The 17,319-nt window shown below is 38.4% G+C and overlaps 1 protein-coding gene across 1 annotated transcript in view; it reads right to left on the reverse strand.

The window, feature by feature from the left end:
- The window catches only part of PCCA (propionyl CoA carboxylase, alpha polypeptide), a 49,630-nt gene extending 33,012 nt beyond the window's left edge, over positions 1 to 16,618 (reverse strand). Inside the window, exons 1-4 of the mRNA XM_010143241.1 lie at positions 16,613 to 16,618; positions 15,214 to 15,345; positions 8,570 to 8,606; positions 5,464 to 5,542 (exon numbers count right to left, since the gene is read on the reverse strand). Of these exons, the coding sequence (XP_010141543.1) occupies positions 5,464 to 5,542; positions 8,570 to 8,606; positions 15,214 to 15,345; positions 16,613 to 16,618 (254 nt within the window). The remainder of the gene's footprint in view (positions 1 to 5,463; positions 5,543 to 8,569; positions 8,607 to 15,213; positions 15,346 to 16,612) is intronic.
- Between the last annotated feature and the right edge of the window lie 701 nt (positions 16,619 to 17,319).

A 17,319-nucleotide genomic window follows, 5' to 3' on the forward strand; every position in this document is an offset into this window, starting at 1 on the left:
TGGAATCCAATACAAGGGAATTGCCCCAAGAATTTACTATTCTGGAACCAGTTTAACCTCTTCATCCCAGACCTTAATATGCCACATGGGATGTAGGGAAGAAAGTGTGGAGAAAGGAAGACTTTCCCTTGGTCAAGTAGGATTGGGTTAGACATCATCTAGGCAAACTGTTCTGGGTCCCTTCAAACATGCATGATCCTATAAGGAGAAGAGAATGTCTTTAAATATTCCCCTCCCTCACTGCACTACATTTATTCACACTGAAGTATAAATTATATGAAAGCATTTATTGATCTTCTAACAATGGGGTTAGAGCATTGGTGGATAAGGGAAGAGCAACTGACATCATCTACCTGGACTTGTACAAAGCATTCAACACTGACCTGCACAACATCCTTGTCTCCAAATTGGAGACAAGATAGACCACTCAGTGGACAAAGAATTGGCCAGATACTGGCACTCAAAGAGTTGTAGTCAACAGCTCAATGCCCAAGTAGAGAGCAGTGATGAATGGTGTTCCTTGGGGGGTCAGTATTGGGACTGGTGCTCTTCAGCATCTTTGTCAGCAACACAGACAATGGGATCAAGCACACCCTCAGCAAATTTGCTGACAAAACTAAGCTGTGTGGTGTGGTCAATAGGCTGGAGAGAAGAGATGTCATCCATGGAGACCTGGACAAGCTCAAGAAGCATGCCCATATGAACGCCATGAGGTTCAACAAGGCCAAGTACAAGGTCCTGAACAAGTCAGGACAACCCCAGTATCAATACAGGCAAGGGGATAAAAGGATTGAGATCAGCCTGTGGAGGAGGACTTGGGTGTGTTGGTGGATGAAAAACTGAGTATGAGCTGCAACATGCACTTGCAGCACTGAAAGCCAATTCATCCTGGGCTCTGTAGAAAGCAGCATGAGCAGCAGATCAAGGGAGATGACTCCCCTCCGCCTCTATTCTGCTCCCCACCTGGAGTAATGTACCCAGCTCTGGGAGCCCAGCATAAGACAGACACGGATCTGCTCAAGCAGGTCCAGAGGAAGGCCACAAAGATGATCAGAGGGATGAAGCACCTCCCCTATGAGGACAGGCTGAGGGAGTTGGGATTGTCCAGCCTGGAGAAGCAAAGGCTCCAGGGAGACCCTATCACAGATTGTCAATATGTAAAGGGTGCCTACAGGAAAAAGAGCAACAGACTCTTTACCAGGGAGTGTAGCAATAGGAGAGGGGTAATGGTTTCAAACTGAAAGAGGGAAGATTTAGATTAGGTATAAAGAAGAAATTCTTTATGACAGGGGGGTGGTGAGATACTGGAACAGGCTGCCCAAAGAAGTGGTGGATGTCCCTTCCCTGGAAGTGTTCAAGGCCAGGTTGGATGGGGGGTTGAGCATTGTCCAGCCTGGAGAAGCAAAGGCTCCAGGGAGACCCTATCACAGATTGTCAATATGTAAAGGGTGCCTACAGGAAAAAGAGCAACAGACTCTTTACCAGGGAGTGTAGCAATAGGAGAGGGGTAATGGTTTCAAACTGAAAGAGGGAAGATTTAGATTAGGTATAAAGAAGAAATTCTTTATGACAGGGGGGTGGTGAGATACTGGAACAGGCTGCCCAAAGAAGTGGTGGATGTCCCTTCCCTGGAAGTGTTCAAGGCCAGGTTGGATGGGGGTTTGAGCAACCTGACCCACCAGAAGTTGTCCCTGTCCATGGCAGGGGGGCTTGGAACTAGATGATCTTTAAGGTCCATTTCAACCCAAACCATTCTATGATCTTGTCACAAAGCTTTCTTATGGTTGTCTCAAGTGAAACAGTTCATCCCAACTTTCTGCCTCCACCCCCGAGATCAGCATAGTTGCTTTAATTATAATAATGACTTTTCTTTGGAGACAACCAGATACTTACAAAAGACTAGAGTTTCCAGTATCAAGAAATAGTTAAAAATAGTCTTTTCTTGTCAAGGCCAGAATTAAAAAAGCCATGTAAGTTCATAACAATTAGTACAGTAGAATCCCTCTAAAACCATGACTGGTAAAGTAACCAATAAATACTAAAATATTGTTTGATTTTACACTCAAGAACCAATACGCACTGCTTCAGCTTGACTCCAAATTCAGAAAAACTAAAATGATCTTATCACATTTTACATTTACACATGCAGCTGGCATCAAAATCTTTGTTTTAAAAAAAGTGGGGCGGGACCAACAGTTTTCTTAGGAAATACTGTTTTTCACTCATCCAGTTGACTCCTTCCCTTAACCTGAACACTTCCTACAGCACATACCTGTGCAGGACAAACCAAGGATGCCAAACCTATTTTTACAGAACAGTCTGACAGGCCAAATGCGCTGTTTTGGGAAGGAAATAAAGGCTTGTAATAGGGAACTGTCCTGGTTTGAGTTAGAACAGAACTCATTCTGTTCAGTGATTTTACTTTCCAGCTCAGTCTCTAAGTGACGGCGCTTTCTGAAGTTAACGGAGTGTTTTTGCAGACAGTGTCTGCTCCTAGCAGTGAAAACTCTTGATGTTTGCAGTCACTGCCAGGGGTTGGGGTGCAGAAAGGCTCTTGCTGATACTTGCTCCTGTGCAGCCCAAGGTCACTGCTAAATCCTGTGTGACACGGTGGGGGTGCAGTGAGTGAGAGGCTGCACCTGTGGGGAGGAGCGGACAGGACAGGTGACCCTGCACTGACCAACGTGTTCCAGCCCATAGACATCATATTTGGTATAAAGCTGAGGGATCACAAGGGTGTCTCTCTCTCACTCTCTTCTTCAATGGCCAGCATCCAAGGTGGGTTCTGTCTGTTTTGCCTTCCATCTCAATCCGTGCATTCCTGTATCCAGTTCCAGAATCCAGCTCCTGCATCCAGTTCCCATCTGCTGCTGAGCTCAGTCTGGGCCTTCCCCAGTGCCTGCCCCGCAGCATTAGCGGTGACTGTGACATGGTTGCCATCAGGGAGGTTGGGTTCAGTATTGGTAGTGTATGTATTTGTATATTTAATTTTATTATTATTCTCATTAAAGCAGTTTTATTTTTCTTTTCCACTCCACAAGCCTGTCTCTTATTTCCTTTCGCTTCCCCTTTGTGGAGGGAGAAGTGGGTAATACAGAGCATGTCATTCATTTAGTGACTGGACCAGCCCTAGCCTGTGACAGGAATACTCTTCAGATTTTCAAAGCGCTGTCCTCTCATACTCCACACTTCATACTTTCTGTCAAACTACAAATTACATTTAAGATTTTTTAATCCTATGCATAGCCAGCTGAGACAAGAAAAGTTTTTAAATATCCTGAAAAAAACTGGAATTTCAAATAAAACTAGTTTCCAAGGGCTTTAACTAGCATTTGGAATTAATCCCATGTGACAAAGCCAAAGCAAGTTTACAAACTAAATATTATTAATTCTTCACACATCTCGCATCTATGAACCCCGAAATACAAAACACCATTCAGGTACTGACTTTTCAGTCTGCCCATAGCTGAAAATTAGTGAAGTTTTTAGGATTACGTGGATTTGGATGCAGCGAGATGATAATGAGGTCAACTACTTTTTAAAATATTAAAACTATCACATACATTGTTTTGTCAGTAACAAGTTGAGTCCCCTTTAAAACACTTGGTCAGATGTTTTTCAGCCACATGAAGAACAATCCTAGTTCCATAACACAATTAATGGATATGTACAACAAATCTTTTACAACTTCATAGATTTCTTCAACACAGACTTTAAGAGAAACCCGAATGTTCTACTTCATATGTAAATGCAAAGTAAATCTATTCTTATCTTCTCAATCTCACTTTCCTCTTCCAGCAACAAGTATTTTGCCAGCTTAGTTTTGCCTTCATTGCTGCCTACCTCTAAATGTTAAAATAACCATTTCTGTTTGATACAGGATCAGTAACTAGTGCTGATCCATGACTCAGTCTAGGTGTTCTTTCTCTTAGCATCTTTTAGATATTACCCTAAAATTACACCGTAAAGACAAGGTTTGCAAAACTACCCAAAAGGATTATCGTAAGGACACCACTGGCAAATAATAAGGAGCTGAATGGTACTTCAAAGGCTTTCCACGATCAAGGAAAGCATCTCAAATTATCATCATTAACTATCACTAGGTCAAAGTAATATCGCTAAATTAATTTTGTATGCAAACATACAGAACAAAAATCTCTAGCTAGTTTCTGTTCATATCAGTCAGCTCTGTCAAGAGACTTTCCAAACAGTAACCGCAACTTTTCTCCAAAACGTATTAGCAATTGTGAGTTTAGATCCAGTTTTCGATTTTTAAACAGTTACTTTTATCGAGTTCCTTTAATCCTGAATAAAACAAGAAAGGAATGCCTTCCTATCAAGTCCAGCAGATGCAATTGCTGCCTGAATGAGATCAAGGTAGTAATTTTGGATCCTAAATCAGTGAAAACAAAGCATCCTTGTAAGAAAGCAGGTTATTTTAGATCTTCATTCTAATGTACAAAAATTTTCCTATTTAGATTTTAATATAAACGGACTAGAAGCAGCAAGGTACAAAAAACTCCATGTTTTCTTTAAAATTTAACTGCTAGCCTTTCACTGTTTTTTTTTTTCCAGTTTTTAGGTTTTGACAAACAAAAATTTAGCAGGGAACATAAATGACAAGGAGATCTTGCAAGGGACTAAAACTAATGAAAATTTGAGCATACTTTTGAGTTGATTCCATATGTGCTCCTCTCCATGTAGAAAGGAAAATTTAGGTTATCTAATTTTGGATCAAATAGGCTTTTTGTCACAAAAAAAAAATCTCAAACCACATTTTTCAGTGGCTCATAGGGTTGAGACCAGGCTCCTCACTGCCAGGATATCAGCGGAGAACGGCTTGTAAAACTTCAAGTCAGTAACAAAGCATCATGAAGCATTCAGGATTCAGACAACCATTAAGAGACATGAAAACGTCTGTGTTCAAACAAACATTGTTTCAAACAGGCAAAAGCACAATAGTTTGCTGAGACAAATATTTTAAACACAGAAGTACACAATTTATTAGAGCACCTTCTGGAAACACCGTATGTGTTTCCACACATGAATAATCAGTCTCATCAACTTTAACAGAACTAATGGCATGCATTAATGTTTGAGAATCAGGTCAAATAAATATCCTGCCTAACACACAGACAATTAATATATGAGCATTCTGAAAGGCATAAAGCAAAATGTTATTTACAGTCAAATTTACAGTGTCAGACTAAAGGCAGTTGTAAGTGTTGGGTTTTTACTCAAATTAATGGACTATGTTTTATAGGGTTTTTGCAAAAATTAATTTTAAATAGACACATGCAACTCCCAAAGTATACCACTCTCCATATAAGAAGGATAAAACCAAACAATATCCAGTTTCTCTGTCTAACATTTCATATCTGCTCAACTGTCAGCTCACAGTGGCTTAATGGGACTTTAGTAACTGCAGCATTCATCAAGGCAAGCTTTTGGACAGCATCTCACCTGGTCTCTTCATCATCCCAAGCGATTCTCATGCCTTTCCCACCACCACCTGCTGAGGCCTTGATCATGACAGGGTAGCCTAACAGCGGGGAACAATTAGACAGAAGTTCAAACTTTGTTCAGTTGGCAAGAGGAACATGACAACTGACCACATGTCCAATAATGCCAGTAGACAATAACTGCGTTTATTAAAACACTTTGTTTCGAAGGAGAGGAGAGATTTTTCTTCTCAAGACTTAGCTGTCAGTGCAGTGATTTCTGAAGCCAAGAAAGGTTGTCTTCTCCAACTCATTTATACCAAAAAAAAAAAAAAAAAAAAAAAAAAAAAACTGAATGAATTATTCCCAAGTAACGAAGTGATTTATGACTAAAGGCATTTGAGCTTTTAGGCTCACATTTCTTTAGGACAAAATTTTGTTCCTTTGTTACTGCTGAAAATAAGCTAAGACTGTGATAGTTTTTTTTTTTAAATTACTAGCAAAAAATAATCAGGAGATCTTCATTAACTATTAGCAGGAGATTCATTAAAAAACATGTATCTTATCAACTCCTCTGGTACAGTACATTTAAAAAACCTTAAAAGTTGTGCTGCTCAGATATTATGTATCACAGAAAACACTGTGATCTTGCACTTTTCTTTTTACCCAAACAGGTGAGTAGTAAGAAAAAAACTGAATACCATAAATCTGAATCCATTATTGAAAAGCTTGTACTAACAAAACTTATGTAAAATGAAACACGTCAAAAATCATGTTTTTCACCTCTTCAGCTTTGTAAAGACTTTCATTTAGTTTAACTACCTGCACTTTATAGTTGTTCAATCCTTTCAAACTGGAGTAAAACTTTCTGGAGTTTCATCGATACTTCAGAAATCAAGCAGCCAGCAGTTCTTAATGTACAACTTACAGACAGACTTAAAAGTAGCATGGGAAAAGAGCCGATGTGATCAAGCACTACAGAAAGGTTCACAAGAGAAGAGCAGCCCACAGAAACAAATAGAAGAGAGAGACTATAGAAAGGAGCCTATACAGCAATTTGGGCCTGAACTTCATCCAGTTCCTAATTTAGCCTAGTATCTTTGTCACATTCTCTTTTGACAGCTTAGGAGAGAACATCTCAGATAAGGGGCAAAAGTTAGGTTTTACTCCTGTACAAAATTTGTATCCATAAATAACAGTCACTAAAACAGGTAAAGGCAATGTCTCAACCCTGAAGTGCCATGCTCCACTACTACTGGATCTTTGGCCAGAACATAGCAGGGAGAAGCAGGAAAAAACACAGGTAGCAAGAGAACGTTATTCAATGTTTTAGGGTTTTAAGCATGGACTCACAATTAATTCTTTTGTTTTTAATAATTACTTAAGTATTCCTGGAAGACTGAGGCTCTGGATAAGTGAAATTAAAAATAATCTGAAAGCATTCAGTCACATATGAAGTGCCTTATATTGAGGACAAATGCATTATATACACAAAAGACTTTTCATCACATTTTAGATCCTTTGAAATTACAAATCGTTGCATTTTATTCTGATCACTGGTCATCATTAGACAGAAGCTTAAACTGATCAACTGGTCAAAACATGGGTAATGAAAAAGCTAGAAAGGACATTTTTCTTTCACTACATGGCATCATAGTACAAACCTCTTTTGTATGAAAATGGTTTAATAATTTGCCATCTAAAGCACCACCCAGCTGTCTGTAATTGACTTCAATATCTACAGATTTAAGACTGCCTCAGTATAATGACCTCCAAAGTGCTACTGATATCAAAGACAGGAACCAGTCAACAGAACACCAGAAAAACTCAGAAGAAAATTAAGCAAGAATACATTTCAGAGGGTATCCAGGAAGACACTGAATGCCTTCCAACTTATGTTAACCAAAAGTGCTTTAAAAATACTTGTGAGAAATCCTTACGTAGAGCAAGAAAGACTAACAAAATGAAACTTAACTGAAACAGTCGTAATACCATATCTTTTTAAAGGACTAAAACAAATTTTATTTACAGTTCTCCAAATACTCCAATTTGGTTGATAACCTCTTATTTTTTCTGCTCCCATGACAGTGATCGGTAATCACTTGACCTCCCAATAGGGACATAAAGGCTGATCCACAGAAATGCTAACTTCAGTTGTGTCAGCCTAAAATCCAGCCAAGCCTACAGAAAGGGCTTTCAGGGCAGTTAACCAGTGCAGGATAAAAACCCTAACTTAAACTCAAAATGGAAAGGTGTCACACTGATGAAAATTCATCTGCAGCAGTGCAGGTCCTAATTTCTAATTAACACATAAGGCACAGCCATAGCTTTTGACACGAGTGAGATGTATTTGTAGCTAGATCAGATACAAATGGACACATGCTTTGAATTGTGTACCTGTGATGAACCTAAATAGCTTCTCATGGCTATTGTCTCTTAGAATTAAAAAGCAAAAAAAAAAAATTCCCAAGAAACCTCTTACCACATTATTCTTCTTCTAGAAAACATTTAAGAACTTGTGTAATTTCAAGCATATGGTTTAACATTTCTCCTAATACTAAGCTTTAGTACATAAAAGGCAAAAGTCATTAAACACGCATTACACTTAACCTTCATCTAAGTAAGTCCCAGTTTGCTGGTTGTTCTTTTCACCATTCTGTAAGATACTCAGAAGCTGAATAGTGACTTTATTCCAGAAAGGACAGAAGGGCTGGTGCTCTGGATGATATTCAAGCTAACTGCAGTCCACACAGTGATGAAGAATGAAGATCACAACACCACTGGTGTCAGTCTCCATATAAAGAGAAATGTACGATGCCTAACTTCTGACTACCATGTCCAATTGAAGATATATTTTGAAATAACTCCTTTAGCAAGCTACTCATTACCGCATTCCACAAATCATGGCTGCACTTGTTCTGTAAAGTCCAGTTTGTAAAGCTAAAATGTGATGATTTAAGAGACAGGGCGTTAATGCCTCGATTCTTCCAGCCCTATAGGCAACAGGGAACTTAAAAACTATTAAAACATTATTTGTTCTATAGGGATTACTTATTACACATTCAATTTAGTCAACCATGTCTGCTGTGAGGCACACAAATCCCACCATAGCTAATTTAAGAACTTACCAATTTCCCTTGCAATTCTGACAGCTTCATCTGCATCCTGTAAAAGCAGGAAATGAGACCCAACATTAATCCCATCAGCCATTGCACTATGTCCTGAGGGCAGTCATATATTGCACTACTGTCTCCTCTGATTCATTTAATGTTTGATTTTACAACCTTCTGACCCTTTTCAGCCAGAGGAATGTAAAATTAATACCATAAGTGGAATGTAAATTCTACTTCATCATTAGTATACTGAGAAACTCAAAGCAACGAGGAATCAGCTGACAGGAAACACAACCAGAATCGCAAAATCATTTTCTGCAGTTGTAGGAATTTTATGCTAGAATTTAGAAGTTTACAATCAATAATGGGCCATAAATCAGATCGTTAAAGTTTCTCCACTGCCAGCTCGTTTCTGTCCTCAAGTATTTCTTGTGTTTTGCTGGTTGTTGTCAGTAGGGGGAGTTGATTCTCTATTGTTTGGGAGTGACTCAGGTTTGCAAGAAATCTCGCAGAACTTCTTTAAAGACAAAAATGTTGTCTACTGAAGAACGAACACAAAGAATTTCACGTCTGTAAGTTTTCATTCTAAAGACAGAATAAGCCCTAAATGCATCATTTTAAACTGTATCTGAAATGAGAAGATTCACGTAATTGGTTTCCATCTAAGAGACTGTACCCTACCAGTGTATGACAATTAGAAAAATTGTTTTCTTGATGCCACCTATTGCTTCAGCTGACTCATATTTCTGTACCCTCGTACAGAAAAAAGTACGAGAAAACCTAGAGAATAAAAAATACTTTGATTGTTTGCTTTTTAATAACTAAATCTCTTCTCCCGCAGTAGTTAATTCTGGTTTCTTCTACTGAGAGCAATATATTTCCCTTACACAATACTAGGAAAAGCATTAAATTACAGCTGCACAGGTTAAGTTTGAAAATTCCATCCAAATTCACTAATATTTATACTATTCCGTGACATGCATCAAAAAACTCGTACGGAAGGCAGTAATGTCTGGAAACCACCAGCTGCTAAGTATGCCTGTAACTATGGGGTCTGACTTATGAACATTAAAATGAAACCTGATATTTTTAAAGCTTTCAAGGCAATCCCTTTTAAAAGCACCCAGGTCAGAACTTTAAAAAAAAATACATAAGAAATGTTCATACCTGGTTCATTTATGTCCAATAACAAACCAAAATCCTCTTTAAAAGTCTTTAGTACCTAGTAACAGCCCCATGAAGAGTAAGGGGGCTGGCAGGGGAAGTTGTCAGAAAATTTAATTTCCTTTCATTAGCTAGTCTGCTCCACAAATCGGTGCTTGTTAAGTTCAAAGCAGTCCTGAAAGCAACATCAGTTTTAAGTCTTTTTACTCCAGTCACATCTGTTAATGAGATTTTTCCAAATAACAATTGTTTAAGTTAAGAGATAAATCTCACAAACTCACCCCCCCCAAAAAAAAAAGAAAAATCAGGGTTTACTGTTTTATTACACCTTGCTGCTTTCCATGACCCTGCACCCTCCAAATTTAAGCTTAAAGGGATAAAATGCATGAAAAGGGTCATTTAAGAATGTTAGTGGTTTCCACACATTGAGTTTGAAGGTTCTTTGTTCCTGCCTGTGACAGTTATGCGAGAATACTTCCCCTTAATAGCCTCTCTGTCAGGAAGTGTTAAACCTGCCAAATGCAGACAATTAGAGCCTCTTGAACAAAATGCAGGAAGAGTGATGACTGATGAAGAGCTACGATTACAGCCGAGAAGGAAACTTTTGCATTTCTTTTCTCTTGCAAATTCACTCATATATTTGCAAAATAGAATTAAGAAGGAGGGAAGCAAACAGGGTAATTTTTTTTCACTTAGTTACCTGCAAACAAGTGGCTAACTGATACACTGCAGTCCACAGGAAGACACACTGCAAATCATTACAGGGGAACTTTTCACTGCCACTGTATTTTTATACAGGCACACAACAACTTTAAGTAATAAGCGACATCGTATCAGTAGCGCTAATTGTCTCAGTTTTGGCTTGAGCCGAAGTCATCTGCCCAGCACAGTTATTAATTTACACTGTTTCAACGTCTGTTTTTTACAGTTCTAATGTATTAGAACCCAAACTCTAAGATTAAAAAAAATAATAATCAACGAATACTCAAATTTCTTAGCGTTGAAAGAGCATTTCTGAAATAGAAAACAAAAATATGCTGGGCTTTAAAGAGGAAAAACTAATGAACAAAAATTAACAAACACTGACATATTGAAATCTCTGGTAAGTCTTTTGATCTTTTTCCCCAAGAAAGTAAGTTTTAGTATCATGCATTTCCCTTGCAGATTATATATAGACAGCAGCAGTTTGAGTACTCAAAAATTAGGTCAGTTATTTTAGATTTTTGGTGCAAAGAACTTACAATAGATAAAAAACTGAACACTATGACACTGCATAACACAAGTCTATATGTGCAAAATATACAAAACCACATTGGTACTAAAAGCATTTTTTATTCTTTAAAGCAGAAGTTCAATTATTTACTGCTGCTTTCTCTAAAAACACTTTAGCTGCAGTAGCATTCTCCTGAAATAAATGAGACCGTAAAGAAATAATTTTAGCACATCTTTTATTGTACAAATAAAAAATCCAATAGTGGTACAAGTTTGTAAAAATCATTAAGAGTTATAAAAAGATGTCAGTGTTTATACAAATGGCTGATTTCAAGTTAAAGAGACATAAAATACTCATTCACCATAAGAATTTCTAACCTCAGAATTTCATGTTCATGCCTCTCTGCCAGGTACCAGCAGGTGGAGACAAAAAAGCGAAGCTATTCTGATATGGAGTAGTGCCAGGATAAAGCTGTTTAAGAGACTCCTAGAGCTGTAAAACATTGTATTAATTATGAATAACTACATAAGTTTTCATGGTTGAGGATGCTGGGCTCAGAGAACCTCCAGTTCATGTCTAGTCTCCAACAACCTCTCCAGCAATACAGTGATCATTATCAACACCCTAATGGGAGACTACAGCCAAAACACAGACCTGAAACTTAAGTAAATTCACAGCCTTGCTATAAACCTTCAACATGTCTACTGACATCAGTGAAATCAAGTAGACACCCAGAGGCATTAATCTTCTGAGTCTACATCCAGCTGTGTTCTACCAGCCATGAAACCAAACCGGCTGTATGCAGTGAAACAATACATATATATATAAAAAACTTTCTTCTTTTGCCATTCCTTCACCAATTTTTCACCACAGCATCTCCTTATACTCATTACTCAACCTCCACTTTCTTGTCACTTATTCCTCTTTACTCATTTACAGACAACACATCTTCTGAGCTCGAACTTTAGTACGGCCATCACTCACATGGATGAACACTGATTCTTTTGATTAAGACACCATTTAGCACTATCTCTCCCCTTCTGGTTTTAGGAAAACTGTAGTTACAGATTTTGAAATTAACCACCTTTGAACACTTCTGTTTGCTCTCTAGCTGACAGCACCAGTCTCAGGTTCCTTATGTTGTAAGACTGGATAAGCCTTGTCCCAGCCAACTGAGAAACTGACCCAGGATGAGGAAGAAAATTACTCTGTCAAACTACCCTCTCCACTCTCACTGCACCTCCTTCCATTCTCAGTTTCGTATCTGCTGCAGTATTTGCCTGAATGAGAACACTTAGTTGTGTCTAAGCATCCTCCTCTTCATCCTTCCAAGTCCTTAAGTATATTGTTGAAGGGCTTTCCTCTCAAATTTTTTCTAATTTAATTTCTACTCACTGGGCATTTTTCTGCACGCAACTTCAAGATGTTACTACCAAAGCTGAGCAACTTCAGTGTCTATATAAGTGTGTATAAGCACTAAGCAACTATTAGACAAGTGCTGGATAAAGACAGCTCTTCAAGTAATAAAGATTTTCAGTGCAGTCCTGAGTTGAATAACGAAGCCCCAGTAGTTTTTACTCTGTTTGCTTTAACTATTCATGCACAAAGAATATGTGCAATTGATCTTTCTTAATTTCTGGCATTGTCAGAGGCATGAATGCAGTTTTCTTCCAGGTTTATTAGACTACAACTAAAGATGAAGCCTGCTCAACTCAAGTACTAAGCAGATAATTAACTCCTTCCTGAGACCTTTACAATTTTTCAAGAAAACGAGCCCTCAAATTTTGAAAGCTTCAGAACTCTGTGACCAAAATGAGTCTCCCACAGAATAGCAGAAATCTTACACAGTTTAAAATTCCTGTGTTACTCTTCTGATGGTCCCTGGTATCACAGTTTTGCCCTTCCTGTCTTAGTTGAATTGTCAAAATAGCACATCAAGCTCTAAACCAAAGATCAGGCATCCTGTATGACCTAATCACTTGAGTATTCATCTGAGCAAAAGACACATTTTCACCAGAAGGAGATCAGGGGACAAACACAGGCACACAATCAAATCCATAGCAAGGATGGGAATATCCTTATTAGAAGTTTTATTTCTAGATCTGGCAACCAAAGCACTGGTTAACCCAAAATTTTCATCTTCCTTTTCTGATGGAAACACTGGCAATGTCTGTGGACTCCTCGTTTTTCTTATTAGGTGGGTACACTGCAGGGTGGTTTGTTTTTTGGGTTTTTTTAATCTCATGTTCTTTTTCATCAACACTTCAGACAATGAGAACTAGTGCAAGGCTGAGGTATGTGAAATTGATATGACAGAGACACTTCAGGATTAAGCAACTACTGCATAGTTCCCTTCAATAGCTAAGGATTGGAGTTGTCAACTCAATCCTGCGTTCCAGTTCATTTTGTGTTAAGACTATCTTTGCATATAGCCAACTGCCAAACAGTTCACTTACGTTCTTTCAGTTTGTCAGGAACTTCAGATAATTGTCAAAAACCATCGCTCTTAAAGGTCTCAAACAAGTGCATACACATGAGTAGCTCAACTTTACTGTTTATATGGCTATCTGTTCATTAACCGGTATCCTACTTTGCCAGGCTTGTTTCTCTGTTTTAGCAGAATAACAGACTCTTACATATGTTTTAGCTCTACACAGTGATAAGAACCAACATTAAGTATTTGATTTTGCATTAGTAAATTTTTGTGGGGTTTCGATGATTAGTTCAACGTTATCTTCTAATTAGATGTTTTTCCAGAAGTCATTTTCAGCATTTCTAGAAGAACATACAGTATTATCAGACAGAACAGAGGATCTTACGCACAATAGCTCGGCTGCTGTTACATCTTACATGTGCTAAAGAACCACATAACGAGGACTGCTAAAACATGCAATAAACACCTGAAGGAATGTTGCATTCAACTTACCACTGCCGAACTTCAGCATTGCAACAAATGCCAGCCTAACACACATACAGACCACTCCAGAAGAGAAGCAAGTCTTTGCACTTTTACCTTTTGCAGCATACCTCACTGCCAGGCATTACACCATCATGAGTACTGAAGAATTCTCTTGTGCATTTTGACCTCAGCTATTTCGTGATTTTATCATTCACTCTCACTAGCTGAGTTATCCAGGCATCCTCACCAGAACATAATCTTGAGGAGGCTTAGACCCTTTGCACTCTATTCACCTTTCTCAGTCAGGGTTGGTTTTCCCCCCCCCCAACAGTTTAAAATCCAGCTTAGCTAACACCAAGCTGAACGCCATTGCCCTAGTGTAGGTGCTCCTTGAAAAGAACAGTCTGCATTCCATCAGCATATTCAGTTGTTCCCAATTATCTTGGCACTTTCTATTTCATCATGTAAATAAGATTTATGATGATCAGAGGTCAGTATCAATTGTCATAAATAAAACCTGAAAAGCTTTCCCTTCACTACATTCAGGTGTTGTTGAAACAAAACTTTTCACTTATTCACACAACGAGAAGTTTTATTCAAATTTTATCTGAAAAAAAATTTAACTTCACATGTCAGACATAAAAGATTTTAACCCAAAAGGTCAACATTTTGTAATACACCAAAGTTTTGGGTGTATACAATGAACGTTTTAATGAAAAAAGCTTATTTACTTGAACAGACAATAAAGTCTCACGGGAAAGCTTATGAGCCCAATACTTAATCACTACAGCAGAAAATGAAACAAAACCAAAACATACTTTATTTCACCTGACAAAATATAAAGAAACAACTGAAATGTTTTTAGAAAACTGTTGGAAATCATTCCTTCTAAAATCCCAGGAAGAACACTAGCTGTGGATTCAGACAAAAAACTACCAACTTCCCCCTATCCTCAGCCCAAGTTTTGCAACACATGGAAATTTACGCCATCAGCATGGAGCGTAAAATGGAAACTTCAAACTTTATAGTATAAAAATCTCTGTTAACTTAGGACTGTCAAGATCTTGGTCAACAAGAAGACCTGAGACACGTGTGGATAGTCGAATCCACACCTGATATTTAACACATTTACCTGCCTTCATATTAAATTTGAAGCAAAACATTTTTAGGGACTCCACAGAAGCAGTCCTTAATGCATCATTTATTATGAAGGACTTCTCCATAGCTCTCTTGCTAGTAATTAAAAAAGGCGTAGGTATTTTTACATCTTATTGAAAAAGAAAGTGAAATTACAATTACATTCTGCATCAGATCTTCCACAGCTGTACTGGGATTTAAACACTGTTCCTGCAGTGGGCAGACATTAATTAAATGATTTCTCACCTTGACTACTCCATCAAAGCCAGGGATTGTGTTGACCTTTGCATTCTTGGCTAACAATTTGCTTTCAATCTTGTCTCCCATAGCTTGAATAGCATGTGTGTCAGGTCCAATGAAGGTGACACCTTCTGATGCCTGCAAAGACCATGAAAATACAACTTTGAGACAAAATTAAAAAAAATGAGCTTTATACAGATATTGCTGTTAATTTCTCCTTTTGAGCTGATTAATGAAACCACATTTAGAAAGCACAGTTATCTGTTTGTGTAACAACCTAGCAATATAGAAGCAGCATTTCAGCCAGTACATTAAAAAAGTGTATGACCTTGTGAAACTATTTAAACACACAGATTCAAAACCCCTGAAATTAAAATTTGTAGAAATCAAAGCCAGGCCAAAGAAAAATAGCTGAAAGTGAAAGTACACCAGCTTGAGAGTTAGAAATATCCCTTGAGAAAACAGAGGCTAGTTAACTCACCACTGAAATAGCCGTGATTTACAAAGATACACTTGCCAAACTGCAATGCAGTTGAAAACTCCATTACACATTCCTAAAACCAAACCTCAATGAAACATCAAAATGGAAGTGCAGTCTTACTCAACGGATTTAAAGATCTTGAAAATAAGGCAGTAAGTGAAATAATGCTTCCCCAATTCTCTCAAGCAACTCTTTTCCAATACTGACATGGAAATAAATTAACACAAAACACTTCAACACATCAACTTTTATGTAGGCAGGACACTGAATTGCATTTTTCCTCCCGCTGTTTCTCTATACCAAGAACGACTTCAGTAATCAAGTTCCCAGACATTCTTCTAACCTCTCCATGCTTAGTACTATACCCAACTAAAGGCAATTCTATCAGAACTGTTTCACTGAAAGTTACTGATGCATCAGTGAGTACATGCAAGTTTCAGACAACACTTCTACCACAGGGCAAAAAACCATCAAAAGAATAAGCAGAATATCCATTGCACCATTTTTTCAATTGCTTCGTTGATTATTTCTTTTTCACAGTACTAAGTTGTTTTAAAGCATTTTACAAGTGTCTTGTCTCCAGCTGATGGGCAGTTTACTTCATACCAACACTAACAAAACAGCAAACATTCAATTTCTTCTATCGGAATTTGTGGTTTAACATTTTGTCTTTCTGACATATACTTGTGCTGCACATGTTAGGGTTGCCATATAGTTACAGTCACAAACAATAAGAAGTATTTATGTGATGGTAGCACTTGACCACAGAACACACATAAGAAACATATGTTTTTTGAAGTTGGAGAACAATGTTTTCCTGTAAGAGCTGAGAGATCCCAACATGCCTGGGAGTCACTGTTTTCACCCGCAGCAGCTTCCTAGCAAGAAGAGTGTAATAGCAGAAGCTCTGTGTAGACAACTTACCATCATCCTAGCTAACCAACAGCTACAGATAAGAGAAACAAAATCAGGCAAGTATTATAGACATACTAGGTAGCTCGGTGCAAAGACACCAAAAGCAAACGCAGAGCATCAGTTCAGTACATCAAAGGCTTGTTAGCTTCAACTCACAACAAACCATTTATCTACTTTGCTCTTGTGAGACCCCCCTGGAGTACTGCTTTCAGCTCTGGTGCCCCCAGTATAAGGCAGACATGGACATCTTAGCACAAGTCCAGAGGACAGCCATGAAGATGATCAGAGGGATGAAGCATCTTCCACACAAAGACAGGATGAGAATTGGGGTTGTTCATCAGCCTGGAGAAGAGAAGGCTCCAGGGAGGCCTTATAGCAGCCTGCCAGTACCTAAAGAGGGCCTACAAGAAAGCCAGAGAGGGACTTTCTACAAGGGCATGTAGTGATAGGACATGAAGTAATGGATTTAAACTGAAGAGGGTAGATTTAGATTAGTATAAGGAAGAGGTTCTTCTCTGTGAGGGTGGTGAGACACTGGAACGGGTTGCCCACAGAAGTGGTGAATGCCCCATCCCTGGAAGTGTTCAAGGCTAGGTTAGATGGGCAACCTGGTCCAGTGGAAGGTGTCCCTGCCCATAGCAGGGAGGTTGGAATTAGATGATCTTTAAAGTTCCTTCCAACCCAAACCATTCTATGACCTGGGATTTTATCCCAGC

Source organism: Buceros rhinoceros, unplaced genomic scaffold (genome assembly GCF_000710305.1).
Source record: "Buceros rhinoceros silvestris isolate BGI_N320 unplaced genomic scaffold, ASM71030v1 scaffold12219, whole genome shotgun sequence".
Lineage (NCBI taxonomy): Eukaryota > Metazoa > Chordata > Aves > Bucerotiformes > Bucerotidae > Buceros > Buceros rhinoceros.